Source organism: Thalassophryne amazonica, chromosome 7 (assembly GCF_902500255.1).
Source record: "Thalassophryne amazonica chromosome 7, fThaAma1.1, whole genome shotgun sequence".
Taxonomy (NCBI): domain Eukaryota; kingdom Metazoa; phylum Chordata; class Actinopteri; order Batrachoidiformes; family Batrachoididae; genus Thalassophryne; species Thalassophryne amazonica.
In genome coordinates, this window is record NC_047109.1 from 53,432,809 (window position 1) to 53,451,768 (window position 18,960).

The 18,960-nt window shown below is 43.4% G+C and overlaps 1 protein-coding gene across 1 annotated transcript in view; it reads left to right on the plus strand.

Moving 5' to 3' along the window:
* si:ch211-225p5.8 (uncharacterized protein LOC555567 homolog) overlaps positions 1-16,046 on the plus strand; it is a 44,408-nt gene extending 28,362 nt beyond the window's left edge. Inside the window, exons 2-5 of the mRNA XM_034174175.1 lie at positions 11,356-11,522; positions 12,015-12,249; positions 15,641-15,809; positions 15,990-16,046. Of these exons, the coding sequence (XP_034030066.1) occupies positions 11,356-11,522; positions 12,015-12,249; positions 15,641-15,809; positions 15,990-16,035 (617 nt within the window). The 3' untranslated portion in view covers positions 16,036-16,046. The remainder of the gene's footprint in view (positions 1-11,355; positions 11,523-12,014; positions 12,250-15,640; positions 15,810-15,989) is intronic.
* The last annotated feature ends 2,914 nt before the right edge of the window (positions 16,047-18,960 follow it).

The window sequence follows — 18,960 nt, forward strand, 5'->3', positions numbered from 1 at the left end:
CAGCCCCGGTGGGCCTTTGACCATTCGTCATTGGTGTTACCAGGGTGTGGTGCAGCGGGAACATACCTCAGTCGGAGTGGTGGGCTGATCTGTTGCCGTTCGCCATTTCGGTAGTTCCACCCCTCCCGATGGGCTGGTGGTATGGTCGGTTTGGGGCACCGGACGTATTTCCGGTTTTCCGCTGCGCTTAGGGGATGGGACTGGGTTAGTTTTTCCTGTTTCCTTCCCCAGCTTGGTAGTTTTGTGCCGTTCACCAAAATTAAGCTGACGATAGGCTCTGGGAGTGATCTGGGGTCTTTTGGTGTGCTGGGGGGGGGGGGGGGGGGGGGGGGGGGGGGTAACAGGGTTTGCCGGTTGTTTTATTTGCCCCTGGGGTGGTTTAATGAGGTCCGCCGGGGGTTGGATTTTTGTGTTTTTTATGTTTCCTTCCAGGTTCCACCTCCGGGGTTGATGGGACGGTCCTCTGGGGGGGAATTGGCTTGTGGGGCCGACTAGCCAAGTGTGGCCGGGTCTGGGGTTCCTGGGTTGTGGGGAGGGTGCCTCCTGGGGTTGATGGTACGGTCCTCTGGGGGGCGCTGTTGCTCCATGTATACCTGGGGACCTCTGTGGGATTCCGGCTTTGGCTGTTACTCCTGGAACTGGCGGTAAAGGTCTTCTGGGGGGTGTGTTGGGCTCTGCAAGTCGTTCTGGGGGGGTTGTTTGTTATTTTTCTTTGTGAATTTATGTTTGTATTGTGTTGTTGGGGCTATGTTGGGTTGTTGGATTTGGGTGTTTTTCTTTTCTTCCTGGGGTTGGATGGGACGGTCCCCTGGGAAGGGTTTGGGTGGGTTTTGTATTTTTCTTGTATGTTGGGTTGTTTATGGGACTCTTTTGGGGTTTTTGTTGATGCCAGCTGGCCTTCCAGCTTGGGAGCGTTACGCCGTCTGCTTCCTGTCATGGACCCCGGAGGGAGGTACTGTTCTCGGGCCTGGTCTGTTCGGTCGCCGGGAGGCTTCCCGTTGATGGGGGGATACTGTTGTGTGTTGGGGGGTTTGGCTGGACATTTTGGTGTTGTTTTCTTTTCTTTGCTCTCCAGGTGGTATGCAAACTGGTTTTTGTCTGTGGAGAAGGTGCTGGCTGAAGAGTCCTTCACCCTCATCAGCATTATTAGCTGCACCTGTGGATGATGCTCACGTGTAAACTTAAAGACTTTCAGCTGAAGCAGATAATGAGATGGCGTTCTGCATTTAAGCCATGAGTGGTTCAAGCAGAATTGCCGGGAACTCGACCTTGTGACGTTCATTTGTGAGACGCTGAGGACCGCGCCAGGGTTTGACACATCGTGCCTGTGAAGGAGGACGGGTGAGGGACACATGCTGTCAGCATACATCAGAGGTGATGATTGTCTGAATAAGTGTTAACAGTAATTTGGTATTTTGTTATGCAGTATATTTGAACATTGATGAGAATTGTGCAGCTCACTTCTCACTGCCGTGGCGTACGGAATGATGATCCTCCACCTGTTGTGAGAAGCTGCTCATTTACATAAAGCTTAAATTCAGACCTGAATGTGTTGCTGATAGTGTGTGCCTTTGAAGGATATTTGTTGTAGCTGTTGACTTACCTCACCTTTTCCATCCTTCACAGAGTCAGTTTGTCGTATCCACCTGGGGGGTGTTCGGCGGTGAGTCTGGGTCCAGAAGCGTCGGGCTTCGATCCATTTGGGCGCTGGAGAGCGCGCCGTCCTTCACCTCACCAGACAAACCGCACATTTATGTTGTACACAATTATTGCACAGACGGGAAATAAACTTGTTTTTGGTTTTGGAACTGCTTTCTGGTTATTTTAGCGCTGGGTTCAGTCAGATGCTGGTCGCACTCCTCAACTCGCGTCTGCACATAACAGTTTACATTAATTGCGAAAATAAGTCTGACATTTTAGGTCATTCTGTTCTGTATTCAGAGTCTACATGGCCCATGCCCAAATTTCCCAGCCCATCTGCCCGAATTAGAGCATTTTGCCGAGCCCAGGGGGCGTTGCCTCCCCTGCCCCCCCACCTCCTACGTCTATGGTCCAAACTATATCTTTTTGAAATCTTTGTGATCAGACACATAATGTGGTATAGCTTTCAATATGACTGGAGTATTTTTAAATTTTGACCCCTGTGTAATTCTTCATTGACCCCTACCTGGCCGCCATATTGGATTTTCAAGTGGCCCGCACTTTTTTCTCAAACACTGATTTATGAAGAACATTCATGCCAAATCTGATGCTTGTATCACCAAGTGAACAATTCTGGCCAAAAATCAAACTTATCTGCTCCACTATCAGAGCACAAATCAAGTATGAAGTCAAAAGAACTGTCTGTAGACCTCTGAGACAGGATTGTCTCAAGGCACAAATATGGGGAAGGGTAAAGAAACATTTCTGCCGCTTTGATCACAATGAGGCTTTAAAATAACACTGTATCATACAGTGCATTCGGAAAGAATTCACAGCACTTCACCTTTTTTCACATTTTATGTTTACAGCCTTATTCCACAATGTATGAAATGCATTTTTTCCCTCAAAATTCTATTCATAACACCCCATAATAACATGAAAAAGGTTTGTTTGAAATAATAATAATAAAAACAAAAAACAAAACAGAAATCACATGTACATAAGTTTGCACCTTTGGCAGCAATTACAGCCTCAGGTCTTGAATATGATGCCACAAGCTTGGTGCACCTATCTTTGGGCAGTTTTGTCCATTCCTCTATGCAACACCTCTTAAGCTCCATCAGTTTGGATGGGGAGTGTCGGTGCACAGAAATTAGCAGATCTCTTCAGAGATGTTCAATCACATTCAGGTCTGGGCTCTGGCTGGGCCATTCAAGGATATTCACAGAGTTGTCCTGAAGCCACTCCTTTGATATCTTGGCTGTGTGCCAGGGCTCATTGTCCTGCTGAAAATGACCTGTCACCCCAGTTTGAGGTCAAGAGTGCTCTGGAGCAGGTTTTCATTCAGGATGTCTCTGTACATTGCTGCATTCATCTTTCTCTCAATCCTGACTATTCTCGCAGTTCCTGCTACTGAAAAACATCCTCACAGTATGATGCTGCCACCACCATGCTTCACTGTAGGCAGTGGAGGGTACAGTGCTGCTAATCCGCTAACTGCTAATTAACAAAGCTAACTTTTTCATTAGCAGATTAGCTTTTCAACTAACTTTGAAAACCATCAGTGGACCAATAGCTTCCGCTAAATTTAGTTTTGCTAACATGTTGTTTTTGCTGGTAAAGTGAGTAAAGTTTAATTGTCAAAATGTTTGTAACCCCTAAAATCATATGTTAGTTCCTGTCTGTTGTGTGTCTACTACAGTCAGGCTGGTGTTCTGTTGAGATGAGCTCCCGTAGCGTAAATTGACAGTTACTTTGTTGAGTGTAGCTCCCCCTTCGAGATGGGTTTCCCATGGTCTGGCAAAGGTGTTCTGCTTTAATGACATGCAAATCTTTAATTTTTTAACCTCTTAAACCCGAGAGTCCACAAATTTGGGGACTTGCCCTTTTATATAACATTTTAACGCTCATAACTTACCAATGCTGACACCATCATACACTTATTATACATCAAAATGTCAAGCGGTCTGCTCTACAAAGGTATCCACTTCAATCACATATCAACCAACCACAGTTCAAACACCAAGCAAATAAAGACATAAATTATTTATTTTTCATGCATTCATTTTGTGTTTGTGATCCTGGGAATGCACAGCTTACGTGACTTGACCTTTGAATTTACCCAATAGCCCCTGCAGCTCTTAAACTCAAAACTGGCTTATTGGTAGCCAACAGTGTAATCCGATATGACCGCGACTGAGTCAATACTAAAAGTTAGTGGTTAACAGCAAAGTCAGCTAAAATTTTTTTTAGGGTTTATTGGTTTAGCATTAAAAACGTTAGCTTTTCAGTTTGCGGATTAATAGTTATCCAAGCTAACTTTTCGGTTAGCTGTGCCTACCACTGACTGTAGGGATGGTGCCTGATTTCCTCCAAACATGACGCACTGGCATTCACGCCAGTGAACTCCAGGTGGGCTGCCATGTGCCTTTTACTAAGGACTGGCTTCCATCTGGTCACTCTACCATACAGGCCTGATAGGTGGATTGCTGTAGAGGTGGTTGTCCTTCTTGAAGGTTCTCCTCTGTCCACAGAGGAATACCATCAGGTTCTTGGTCACGTCACTGAGGCCCTTCTCTCCTGATCGTTCAGTTTAGACGTGTGGCGCTCATTGGGACCGTCAAAGCAGCAGAACTGTTTCTGTTCCTTTGGACCCACCATTCAAACATGCACCACTACTTTTCCCAATGTGACTGGATACCAGGAAAAGAACATTATACGAGGTCTGTGAGAATAGTATCCGACCTTTTTATTTTATGCAAAAAATCTATGGATTTGATTCATATGTTTTTACGTCAGCCAAGCTTGAACCTTCGTGCGCATGCATGAGATTTTCCACGCCTGTCGGTTGCGTCATTCACCTGTGGGCAGGCTTTGAGTGAGCACTGGTCCACCCCTCTCATCGTTGTTTCATTGCGAGGAAATGGCGGAATGATTTGGGCTTTTTTTCTATCAGAATTTTTTCAGAAACTGTTAGAGACAGGCAGCTGGAAACCATTCGAAAAATTTATCTGGCTTTCAGTGAAAATTTTACGGGCTTCACAGAGAATAAGGAGTGTTACTACAGCTTTAAAGACGCCCCACAATGGCGCACGGCACGCCGCGCTCCGAGCCCCCATCGAGAGGCAGAGACCACCACATCATTTCTAAACGGATCGCTGTGTGGAGCCGGGACCGTTGTGTGCAATTTCTCTGGTTATCACAAGAGCTGGACATCAGCCATTTTCCGGCAGATTTCACTTTTAACAAGAGATTTTGTCATGGAAAGCCGCGCGGAGGCTTCGCGCGTCACGACCGATTCGCTGATGAAGCGAGACAAAGGAACACCTCCGTTTCGGAGTGTTAGAGGACAAGTTGGGACATGTCCAGCTCTCCACAATTTCTCTTATACTCACTCAACTGGTAAGCATTGAAAGCCGAGATAGGCTTGTCCCAACTTGTCCTCTAACACTCCGAAACGGAGGTGTTCCTTTGTCTCGCTTCATCAGCGAATCGGTCGTGACGCGCAAAGCCTCCACGCGGCTTTCCATGACAAAATCTCTTGTTAAAAGTGAAATCTGCCAGAAAATGGCTGATGTCCAGCTCTTGTGATAACCAGAGAAATTGCACACGACGGTCCCGGCTCCACACAGCGATCCGTTTAGAAATTATGTGGTGGTTTCTGCCTCTCGATGGCGGCTTGGAGCGCGGCGCGCCGTGCGCCATTGTGGGGCTTCCTTAAAGCTGTAGTAACACTCCTTATTCTCTGTGAAGCCTGTAAAATTTTCACCGAAAACCAGATAAATTTTTCGAATGGTTTCCAGCTGCCTGTCTCTAACAGTTTCTGAAAAAATTCTGATGGAAAAAAAAGCCCAAATCATTCCGCCATTTCCTCGCAATGAAACGACGACAAGAGAGGTGGACCAGTGCTCACTCAAAGCCTGTCCACAGGCGAATGACGCATCCGACAGGCGTGGAAAAACTCATGTATGCGCACGAAGGTTCAAGCTTGGCTGACGTAAAAAAATATGAATCAAATCCATATATTTTTTGCATAACATAAAAAGGTCGGATACTTTTCTCACAGACCTCGTATTTATGAAAAAGCTCTCTCTCTCTCTCTCTCTGTTTTTTTTTTTGTTTGCTTTTTTTAAATATGCACGTTTAAGGTTTGGCGTGTTTCAGGGTAATGATAGGACTAATATTTTGGAGAACTAATATTTTGGAGAAATTAGCGATATTCTGTAACAATGGTGAACAATGGTCGTTGATATCACCATTAATCAGTCTCTGGTAACCAGACAAGCTCTGAACAAAGGAACTATCTCAACCTTGCCAGTTGTAAAACATAACATCAACTACATGTGCCAAATAATAAATACAATTATTCACAAAACTTTCATTTTAATTTCATCTACTTTCAGTTAAAATCATTATAGAAACATTCCATAATTTATTACCACCCTTGAAAAATGTCAGCTACCTATCTAGAACCCGTTGATTCCCACAGACAACACACTAGTTTGGTCTTTATTCTGTTTATCAATGAACTCCCTGATACCCCTGGTCCTATCAGGCCTCCTTATGTTTGTAGATAATGCCAAGATATACAGGGCTGTCAGGTCAGAAAAGAACTGATCAAACGTACACCATGACAGGGTCAAATAGTGATCATATCACAATGAATCAATTGGCAAAAGAGAATGACCCAGGAGTCATGGTGGGTCAACATTTAACCTCTGAGGAACCCATCAGCACAAAATCACCTCCCATTAGGAGCTTCCACTACCTGGATGAAGCTACCTTTACACAAATCTACAAAGCCACAGCAAGACCCCATCTTGAATATGTGGCACTGGGGTGGATTCGTAGTTGTCAGGCAGAATGGTCTGGAACTGCAGGACACAAATGCACGACTCAAGCAAACAGCTCTGGTTTTTAGATGGTTTTACTGTAGAAGACAGCGGAGGTTGGTGGCGCATGTGGGATTCCAGATCAGGGGAAAAAAATCAGAATATCATCTAGGTAAACGAAAACAAACTTATTAAGATACTCGCGCAGCACGTCATTTACCAGATTTTGGAACACCGCCGGGGCATTAGTAAGACCAAAAGGCATGACCAGGTACTCGTAGTGTCCTGAGGGCATATTAAAAGCGGTCTTCCATTCATCACCTTGCTTGATACGAACCAAATGATATGCATTGCGAAGGTTGAGTTTTGTGAAAATTTTAGCTCCTCCTAGGAGCTCGAAAGCAGATGAGATGAGTGGCAGCAGATATCGGTTCTTTACCGTGATGTTGTTTAGCCCCCGGTAATCAATACACGGGTGAAGGGTTTTATCCTTCTTTTCTACAAAAAAGAATCCCGCTCCTGCAGGTGATGATGATGGTCTAACTAAGCCTGCGGCCAGAGATTCTTGAATGTACTCATTCATGGCATTGCGTTCAGGGGCCGACAGAGAATAGAGTTTCCCTCGGGTGGGCTAGCCCCGGGGAGTAATTCTATTGCGCAATCGTATTCCCGGTGAGGTGGTAAAGATTTAGCTTTGCTTTTACTAAACACTGGTGCCAAGTCATGATAGTATGATGGCACCCCCACTAGGTCCGGGTTGGAAGTGGATTGAGCACTAGCAGGTATAGACAGACATATATCGTAACAAGCAGGCCCCCAGGAAATAATTTCTCCCCTAGCCCAGTCAAAATTGGGACCATGTTTTTGTAACCAGGGATGCCCCAAAATAGCTGGGTGAGTCATTTTATCAAAAACGTGAAAACTGATAGATTCAGAGTGGTTTTCAGAAATTACCATCTGAACTGACTGCGTGCAGTGAGTAATGCACCCCACTTCATGACCATCAACAGCGCGCACCACCAGAGGGTGCGAGAGCTCATACAGTTTAAGATGTAAAGACTCGACCAGAGAAGACAAAATCAAGTTTGCATCTGAACCAGAATCCACAAATGCAGGCACAGATACTGATGAATGGTCAGAAATTAATTTAGCCAAAATTACATTTTGTGCTGAGGAAGGAGAAATCGTGTTTTGACTCACCCAAATCTCGGCTTGTGGCCGCATGGTGGCACCCCTGGCTTGACAATAGGTTATCATGTGATCGGAACGCCCACAGTAAAAACAAAGTCCTTTTTCACGGCGTCGCTGCTTCTCAGTGGAGGAGAGACGTGTGCGAGATGATTGTACTGGCTTTTCAGGGCTGCAGTGCGGAGATTCTGAGCAGACACGGCTGTAGGAAGACGAGTGGGTGGGAGGTCTTGCAGTGCGTCGAGCAGGAAGCCGGGTGGCACGGCGAGGAAGGTCCTGTAGACGTTGGTCGGTCCGGATGGCGAGTGCGATGAGCTGGTCGAGGTCCCCAGGCAATTCAACGACCACCAACTGGTCCTGAATGTTTTCGGCAGGACTGCGGTGTGGAGATTCTGAGCAGACACGGCTGTACGAAGACGAGTGGGCGGGAGGTCTTGCAGTGCGTTGAGCAGGAAGCCGGGCGGCACGGCGAGGAAGGTCCTGTAGACGTTGGTCGGTCCGGATGGCGAGTGCGATGAGCTGGTCGAGGTCCCCAGGCAATTCAATGGCCACCAACTGGTCCTGAATGTTTTCGGCAAGCCCCTGAAGAAAAACATCATGGAGTGCCATGGGATTCCAATCACTTTTGGCTGCCAGGATGCGGAAGTCCACAGCATAGTTGGCGACTCGGAATCCACCCTGCCGCAGCCTCATGAGGGCACGGGCTGCTTCTCGCCCCGGAGAGGTGTGCTGGAAAACCGATCGCAGCACAGCTGTAAAAGCCGGAAGAGACGCACAAGTTGCAGATCAGCGACCCCACTCCACTGTTGCCCATGCTAAAGCACGACCGGTCAGGTGAGTAATCACGTAAGCTATCTTCGCCCTGTCGGACGGGAACTTAGAAGACATGAGCTCAAAGATCAATTCACACTGTGTAATGAAAGGTGTGACGTCACCGGACTCACCTGAAAAACGTTCAGGAGGTGACAGCAGGTTACAGTATTCATGTACAGGTACGGAGGTCGATGCAGACATTGATGGACCTGAAGGAGGCACACTGGTGCTGCCAGTGGCTGGAACAGTAGAAGCCTGATGATCAAACACAGACAGAAATTGACCCATCTGGGTGCTCACCGACTCCATGAATGAGTTTTGGTTTTTAGCGAGGTCGCTAAGCTGGGAAGAGAGTGTGGTGAAGCGATCCTTTTGCTGTGCGAGCTGCTTACTGTGGTGTAGTACCGCCAGCTGAAATGAGTTTGAGCCGTCTGTGTCCATTGTTGGCCAGTTTGTACTGTCAGGCAGAATGGTCTGGAACTGCAGGACACAAATGCACGACTCAAGCAAACAGCTCTGGTTTTTAGATGGGTTTACTGTAGAAGACAGTGGAGGTCGGTACACGAGAAGGCAGTCCAGGAAAAGCAGCAGTACAAGAAACATCAGGCAATCAGGCATGGTCAAAGCAACAGGCTGGAGGTCAGGTACACACAAAGAGGCAGGCAGGACAATGGAACGCAAGAACAGAGCTGGATTGAAGGCACAAGGCACGACAAACTGGCGAGAGACAAACACACCCAGTGAGCTAAAATAACCGTAGGTGGTAATCAGCAAATCAGGGACAGGTGTGCATGGAAAGCACCAGAACAGGGCGTGGCCAGAGAAAGAGAGAGAGAAACACCCAGCAAGAGAAGAAGCCAGCCATACCCAATGAAACGCAAAAAAAATAACTAACAGCACAAAAGAACAAACAACCCAGAACACCAAGCAAAACTCAAACCGTGACAGTAGTAAAGAGAAACTCATCACTCAGTTAGAAAATGTCCAATGACAAGCCACCAAAATGGTACCAATACTTCATAATCTGAGCTACTGAGAGTGGATGAAGAAGCTGAGTCTGCCAAACCTCCACTATAGACACCTTGGAGGTGAAATGATACACAATTACAAGATGGTTACACACTTGTACGATGGTGTTGGGGGGCTTAAAATGCATCTGGATGTTATCAGGAAAACGAGAAGGCACAAGTTCAAGATGGGAAGATTCAAGATTCAATACTTTATTGCCATGCAACCAATGCAAGTTGCTAGGGATTTGTTTCAGTGTGCTCGTAAACAACAGACATAAAAAGCATAAGCATACACACAATACTTCACATAAAATCACACACTTTATATCTGAAGAAAAAAAAAAGACCCCCTCAACCTGAGTCAGGTTAAAGTGTCAAGTGCAAACAGACTCTCAGCAGTGGCTTGTTAAAGTGCTAAGTGCAGTAGTATAGTACGCAGCAGATACAAAATGGACATATTGCACTAAAATGCTAAATAAATAAATATATAAAAAGATAAAAAGAAATACAACAATGTATATGAGCTCAGACATAGTCATAAAAACCTACTTTCATAAGATGCTGGTGCAGGGTAGGAGAACTATTTAGGTGCTTAATGGCTCTGCAGTAGGTGCTGTTGAGAAAGCGTGACGTTTTAGTGGTTATGGCTCTCAACCTTTTACCTGATGGGAGGATGTTGAAAAGGGAGTTAGCTGGATGTGACTGATCTAGTAGGATCTTCAACCCTTTCCGACAGATACGTTTCGTAAATAGTAGAGATGGGAGGGAGTTCACAGCCAATGATCTTTGAGGCTGTGTGGACTATCCTATCCATCTGCATCCTTTGTTGAGCAGTGGAGTTGCCATACCAGATAGTGATGGAAAATGTCAGGACACTTTCAATAGCTGCTTGGTAAAACAGCAGCATCCCCATACTGGCTACCCCAAACCTCCTCAGCTGGCGTAGGAAGAAGAGTCTTTGGTGTGCTTTTTTGGTGATGCAAGTAAGGTTCTCATCCCATTTCAGGGAGGAATCTATCGTAGTGCCCAGGAATTTAAAACTGTTCACACGTTCCACCTCCAATTCGTTAATGTGCAATGGCAGGGATGCCTTCTTTTGTCTGCGAAAGTCAACCACTAACTCCTTGGTTTTCGCTACATTTAACTCTAGATTATGAATGTGACACCACTGTATGAGTGAGTGGACCTCATTTCTATAGGCACTATCGTCCTCACCAGAAATTAGACCCACTAGTGTAGTGTCACCTGCAAATTTAAACATTTTCACAGTGTCAGTTTGCGATGTGCAGTCATTTGTGTACAAGGAATATAAAAGAGGTGACAACACGCATCCCTGGGGAGCACCAGTGCTTATATATTTAACCTTGGAGGTGTTATTGTGGATTTTGAATTCGGGAAGTCGAGATGCCAAACAAGAATAATTTCACACATCGTGTCATCAACATATAGCGCAGTCTGCCCGCACAGGTCATCAAAGCTCCCTGTGTTCCAACATTTGAGAGAACCCACGCGGCTCGCACCAAAAGACCGTTCCTCTACCAGGTCAGCCAAAGGGGAACCCCCCGTTAGCCAAGCTAGCGGGAACGTCTTTTCAATTGGGACCCGGGACTTTCATCCCGCTACATGTGGTATATTCTTCTTTCTTATACAATCTCACTTTTGCATCCCATTATTTTATTTGTTTTGTGGTGAAGGTGGGGTATTTTCTATATTTTTAAAACTATTGGTCGAGAGTGAAGGGGGCAGTGAAGAGCAAGATGGCTGGACACAAATGTCTGTGATTCAAGCTGTGGTCAGTTGTGGTAATAGTTTCATCAGGAATCTTCTGTTTTTCTGTTTTTTCTCCTTCTTTTTATTTTGTACCCCCCCAGTGTCTCAGTGTCATGGTGGCTGTTCAGAGGTTGACTCCCTGACTGAAGCTGTTGCAGGACAGACCTTCATGTTGGGCTGCATCTCCTGTAAAAAACGAGAGGAAGTGTCCGCCTACGTCACTGTAGACTGGCACTTCCAGCCACTGGGTGAGGAGGAGTTCAGGCATGTGAGTACAAACAGCTGCTTTGACTCCTTGGCATGTTTGTAAAATTAGGCTGAAGTGTGTGAATGACAAGGGCTCTGTTCTGTCAAGGCATTCACACTCTTGAGTAAGGCAGCGCTAAATGCATACATAAGCTGTTCCCAGTTTTCATGTCTCTTGAATGAGTTATGGTGGTATCATGATTCTCTACATTTGAAATTGCATCACCTCTCTGCAAACAAAAAGCAGCTTGTGACCTGCGTTTGTCCAGAATGTTACCTTTCTGTTTATCGACTCGATAAAGTCAAACACACATTCATTTAATACTGTATGTGACATCCTGTACAAAATCTGATAGAAATTGTGCTCATAAAGAAATATTAAAATGTGTTTAGTTGTTCAGTATATGAGCCTGTTATTCTGGAACAGGTACAGTACATATAGTATGTTTAGTACTCTTCCACTGGATTAGAAGACTATTTCATCTTTTTTTTCTCCATTATCTCCTTCTCTCAGATCTTCCACTATGACCACCCTAATGCTGAAATCCTCCATGAAGATTTCAGCTCCCGTCTGGTGTGGCACGGCACACAGGGCCACGATATTCAGACAGGAACCATTTACATACACAACGTCACGTTCAATGACACGGGCACATACCGGTGCACGTTCAACCGCATCCTTTCTCTGCCACTGTATGATGAGAGTGTCACTGTGGAGAAGGAGGTGGAGCTCAGTGTGGTGGCTGTAGGTAAGGTGGCAAGTACCTGTTTAAAGAGTGTCCTCACGCATTTCTTATGCATCTCTTCATCAGGGTATAATTGGCCTTTTGAGTACTTTTGGTTTTACCTTTATAATTTACCTTTAAAAAGTGTTTACCTGGCCTTGTTTAGTGTAATTTTTTTTTCAGCACAACCTCACCTGTCTGACTTTACAGTTTCTCATTCATTCTGACACAGTGAACCTAAAATCACACAAAACATAAAATCGAAGTAGAAAAAGTTTGTTTGTTTTTTTGACCTGAAAACCACAAACTTGTTGAACGATCCATTTTCCTAACTTAAAATGTAAATATAAATTGTAAATTTCAAAAACATATGTACAAATGTAGCAAATGGAAAAGTTAAATACAACTATTTACATAAATGCTTCAGGCATTTTTTTGTACAATTATTTACAAAACAATCAGACACCTCCAGTGTGTCCATCCACTTTACAAACACCAGAGGCCCCTTTCTTATCCATCTTATAGATCCTCTTTCAGATTTTTTGTGAGAGCATTTGCCCTCCCTCTGGGGCATCCTCATCTGTTCTCCCTGTATGTGCCACATGCCCCAAACTTCATGTTAGCCAGGTCCACGAACAGTTTGGGACTTGTGTAAAAAATGTACATGTAAATGTGGTACCCAGTACCAAGCAAAGGTGGCTGGATCAGGTTCATGACCACATCCTACGACAGCCCGTGCTCACTTGTGGTCACAGTCTTCCCAGTGTAAAAGGTGAACTTGAGTGTGTAGCCATTACTTGAAACAGCCAACACAAAAAGTTTCATGTCCCATTTTGTTGACTTGTCCTTCAAATATTGAGTCATTTCAGTTTTTGCCTTTGTCGCCACCATCCTTTCATCCACTGCCAGCTCCTTCCTCGGGTGGTAATAAGCCTGGCAGGCACTGAGGATGTCATCATAAAGAGACCTGACTCAAAACAGTTTGTCATGACCTGCTGTTCCCTTTTTCTATCATTTTCTACATCCTCATCTGGATCACTTAGGTGGATGTTCCAGAATATCAATCTAAATCTGTCTCTGGACATTACTTTTATTGGAAAGGCCACAGATAAAATATTATTTTGTTTCCAGTAGTCCTGGAGACTTGGCAGTGACACCAACGACATGTATATCAGAAGTCCAAAAAATTTGTACAGATCTTCCTTTTCAATGTCTGTCCAGTTGTGTTTTAACCCCTAATGCCTTGTTTTTTGCAGCAATTTTATTAGTGTTGGTGCAAATTGTTCCAATTGTGTCAGTTGTAAAAACCAAAAGAAAAAGGTTTTTTGGACTTTGGATGGATAGTGTATCAACCTGGACTCCTGGTGTTCTCCGAGGCTGAAATCTGCTTACTGCTGGAGCGGTGTCTGCATCCTCCTCCGTGTTCCAGTGTCTCTGCTGTGCGTCCAAACGGAGATCTGGATCTGGAAACAGAAGCACACGCTCCGACCCTCTGTTCAGATCTCCATCCATGCGTTGGTGGATCCACCTGCTTTGGTTGCTCCTCCAGAACAAAAGAGGGATCATCTCTTTCAGCACCAGAATCCTCACTGTTTCAGACTCTGACAATGCACTGCATGCATTGGCCACAAAATCTGTAACCAGGATCAGAGCAGGATCAAACTTTGTCAGGTGATCAAAGATACTATCCTACATAATGCTTTCAAATATGAAAGAAATTTTATCTTTTTTTGACAGTTATGAATGATTGAAAATTCATTCAATGTTAAAGGATAGGGATTTTTCCAATTTTCCAAGATTTATCCTGACTTTGACCTTTGACCCATGACACTGAAAATTTTATTAGTTCTTGTCTATCAGGATATGAATCCTCTGTTAAAACAACAACAACAAAAAAAACTTTGTCACAATATATGCAATCTTGTGGGTTACAGGCTGTTCACAAACAGACAAACAAACAGGGGTGAAAACATTACCTCCTCCAATTTAGTTGTCAGAGGTAATCATCATCATCATCATCACCATAACTGTATTATCTTGCCAACCAAGATTTGTACATGCAGCCAAATCATAAGTCATACTGAACAAACTGAAACCTTTGTGGGAGATTAACTAATAATGAAAGGCATCAGAGGTTTGATACATACCCTGTGAACTCTGATCACTGCAATGTAAGTTTTTACTACATGGCTACGACACTACGCGCGTTCTGATTGACTGATTTCTGGTCTGATATTTTGCCATATCAGACCGTTACCATGACAATCTGTCTGCATCGCGTATTACATCATCATTGCAAACCATAAAGCTAAAAACACGATTAGAAAAACCAAGTCAGACGTGAACATAGTCCATAAATATCTAAACAGCATCGGAAAAAACACAGATTGAAAGCTTACCAGCTAACGACCGGACCATCTGTTAGCAAGTTCTTCATGGAGGTGAAGTGAACAGGTCTGACTACGAGCCGTCAGCAGCTTTCATATTTGGGCGATACTGTAAGTTTGTGTGTTTTATGTATATACGTAGTAGCCACATAAAATAAATGAATTATTAACTTCACTTGCCCAGTCTGTATGGTAATATCGGACCTCAGTATTTTTAGCTCGGTCTGATATTTTTCTGTACAGACCTCGCGTTCAGTTAATAATCCTTTAATATGAGGAAAGAGATGTATATCTCTGAGGTCATGGCACACTATTTGCTGATCAATGTGAGCTTTCGATCAGCTGTCCATATTAGTTGCAGATGTTTTTTTTTTTGCATTTATACATTCATTCATTTTCTATACCTGCTGATTGTAATCAAAGTCATGGGGGGGCTAGGGCCTGTGCCAGAAGTCAGGACAGGATGCCAGTCTAACACAGGGCCTCATTCACACACACACACGTCAATTTCTTTGGGAACGGGAGGAAGCCTGAGCAACAGGAGGAAACCCACACCAACACGGGGAGAGCACGTGAACTCCACACAGAAACAAGAAGACAGGAAGTGATCCCAGACCTCACTTATATCAACTGATTGCAAATATTTGACTGATCAATATGAGCGTTTCAGCAAACCTCTAGCCACATTGGGAGCAAATATATTATGGTAAGCATGTTTTGGGGGGGTGTTTTGCTTGACAAAGATCTTTGAGCGATCTGTCCCAAAAGTTCATCACCTTCTGGACACACACACACACACACCTTTATATTTACTTTCTTATCCTGTCGAGGGTCCCACCGCAGTGTCGACGTTGAACCTGGTCACGCCAACAGTCCATCACAGGTTGAATACACACAGATACTTTATTTACTCTCAGAGGCAGGCCTGCAGTTATGCCCTGATGATGGCAGAGGCAGCAGATGTGCACAGCACACAAAGGCAGAATTCCTGTGGAGACACTTTGTAATGCTCTGCCATCACTCTGCAGCCAATCGGGAGCTGACAGCAGTGATTTCAGAGATCATGATGTGTGTGCTGATTGTGGTGCTCCAGCTGTGGCTGATTGTGGTTCTGGTCTACTGTTACAAGAAGATTTCAGCTGAGTACGAAGCCCGCGATGCCCGTAAAGCCCTCAAAGCCTCCACAGTTCAGGCAGCGTGAGTCTTTTCTCACACTAAAGTCGTTAGCACCTTGTATATGTATGTATGTGTCTATATATATATATATATATATATATATATATATATATATATATACATATATATATACATATACACACACACACACACACACACATACATACCAGTTTTCCTGTTATTTATTTATTTATTTTGTAGACTGTTAGAATCCAAAGACAGCTGTGATGGGGTGCAGTTGGAGTAACACCATTAGCAGTGAGTATGATGTGTATCCAGATCATCACACAGAACAATAAGGCATCTATCTTGTGAAAATGGATATCTTACTAGTCTCCATTTATCAACCAGATAAAAAGGCCAGCGACCCAGCTGTGATTACTGCACTCTGCTCCCGGTGACACTGATGATGTGGATTTTTGAACGCCTCAGTTGCACATTTGGATTTGAAACTTGTATGATGATTTAATCAAAGGTTAAAGTGCACACGGTCACTCAGCAGATTCAAGCCTTTGCTTTCACTTCAGTAGGACGCAACATCTGATGGCTGCTTTTGGGACTGCTGTATTTTTTGAGTTTCTGTATTTGAAAAAAGATATTCAAAACAAATAATAAAAAAAAAAACTTCTTGCTAATCCAGTGTAAAACACCACAATAGATTGACCAGTTGTTTAAATTAAATTACAAATGTTCCTATTTTATTTAAAATCTATTGAAATTTCTTATGACTTAGTTCTCTTAATTCCTAATCAAGATCACAGCAGTGATGGTGGAAAATCGTAGCAGTATTTTCCTATAAGCTTTAGAAAAGCCTACACTTGTACACGGTAAAATGTAATGAGTGCATGAGTCCATTCGCTCCAGCTTATTAACACAACAGCTACAAACATTAAATGCTGTCATCTTGTAACACGCCTAAATAAAATAGCATACTGTATAATGAAGACTCATGTGATCTGATGTGATGTTTAACTTTCATATACCAGATCAATCCAACAAGAAACTCTGTTTTTCTTACATAATGTACCATCAGCCTGTCTGTCACCTGCTGGATGCTGCATGAGAGAAATTAGGAGCAGGTGTGGTTAAAGTTACACAAAGCATGAAATAAGCTTAATTTCCAAAGCCACCAAGGCCAATGTTGCATGTGAAATAAATGACTGGTTGCTGTGTAGATGTGGTTCATTGAGGTAAAGTCATCATATGAGAGCAGAATAGCCTAATTGCTCTGGGAAAGTATTTTTTTTAAAGCAAAATTTATGGAGATTTGACTTAGAATTGTTGTCTGTTGTTTGTTAAATTGTGCTAAATGTCTTGCCTCAGGACAAACTGATGACAGCTCTCCACTTTCATTAAAGCGATAAGCCTTTTAAGGCCTATTTCACAAAACTTAGAAAATTTAGTTTCTACCAAAAATCACGCATTATAATGTAGGTTTACTTTTGTAATGTTGCAAAATTACAGCTCATTTTAATCAATAGGACATCTTTATTTGGGGGAAATCCCATAGTGAACATTGTGTTTTCCTTCATCACTGTCATGCAGACCAACTACAGGAGGAAGTGCTTGTGCACGTGTGATGTTTTGAGATTAACTGTGACCCATCTTACATTAACATACACAAGATTTCTTGTAAATCACTTTCAAATCTACTAAATGTTGGTCATAGCATCTGATCCTTTGAATTTCTCCCCCTCAGGGGTTGAAATTCTAAATAGTTTCCAGACAGCATGAATTTTGATCAAGTTAGCAATATCATATTATGAATCCCTTTTCTAAATACTAAGGAATAAAATTACAGTGGTGCCAAAGAAAATGATTTGTCATGACTTAAAGCTTAAAAAAAAACCCAGTGGCACTATACCTCTAAAGACTTATTATCAGACAAGTGTTGATATCTGAGGCTAAGTTATGGCCACAAAAGCAATTGGCTTTGTCAATTCATGGACGTTCCAAGGGTGTACATGCAAACATCTCTGTAAAATGTCTTGTAAATCACTTCAGACATGTTATCTGGTCACCAAAACAGCATTTTTTGATTTAGAAGTGTTTATTTCTCACTAACTTTCACAAAATATGAGACACGTTAGATTTATACAGAAATACAGCTGTTTCAGAGCATATTTCGCCATCTTTAATGATTTTTTTCCCAGTGAACAACCAGCTGACACCACATTGCCTATTCACTTGGATTGGCAGTCACCATGTCACGCCGCTCACAGGCGCATTGCAACAAGGCAAGCAAACCAATCAATTTCCTCGGGCCCTGAGCTGGCCTGGGACCCCCAGACAACGACTGGTTATGAATTTTATGTAACGACAAACTGTGTGAGCACCACTTTAAATTCTGTGACAGTCAATGCAGGAAAGTGCAGCCCAGTTGCACAGTGGAGCTCATCTCAATGGGTACTAGTTCATTTCGACGGGACTTGGGACACCAGCAAAATATAAAACTTCAGCAATCATGAAGCTGAGTTAGTTGTCAGGAAGCCAGAAAAGAAAGAAGAGAAAGGAAGAGGAAGAAAAAAAATAGGACAGTGATAAGTGATCAACAAAATAAAATGTTTATCTTAGCTACCTGTCTTGCAGTGTTATTTTAACAGTGTTGCATCTTCATGAATTATTAATGTCCACTCGTGAACTGAGTTTCCCAAAAAATAATCTACTGAACCATACTCAGACAACTTCTTTGCTCTCACATCGCCCTCTGCCGGACGTACGAGTAAAACACCCAAGGACTTATATGTAGACATACAAACATAGTATCTATGATACTACATCTCCTCTCCCTCAAGTTAATAACTTATACATGTTCAGATTTAAATTTTACTTTTGACTATTTTTAATAACATTTTTAAAGTCTGTTTGATTTAGTTACTGTGATTTATTGAAGCATTCTGTAGTCACTACACAATTTGGACTCTCTTTATATGTTGGCTATTATGAGGTGGTGGGTTTTTTGCAAATGTTCAAATGCACTGTCAAAGAAATATTTTATTGATGTAAAGTGTGAGCTTAAATGGTGTGTCTATGCTGTGGTTCATGTAGGCTTTGGGCAGACAGGGTGGTGGGGGGATCTCCAAGTCCATTTTGCTTGGGGCCCCCATATGCCTTGAGACGGACCTGGCCGCTCAGCATTTGCATAAAACAGTCTTGTGGTCTATTTTGGCCC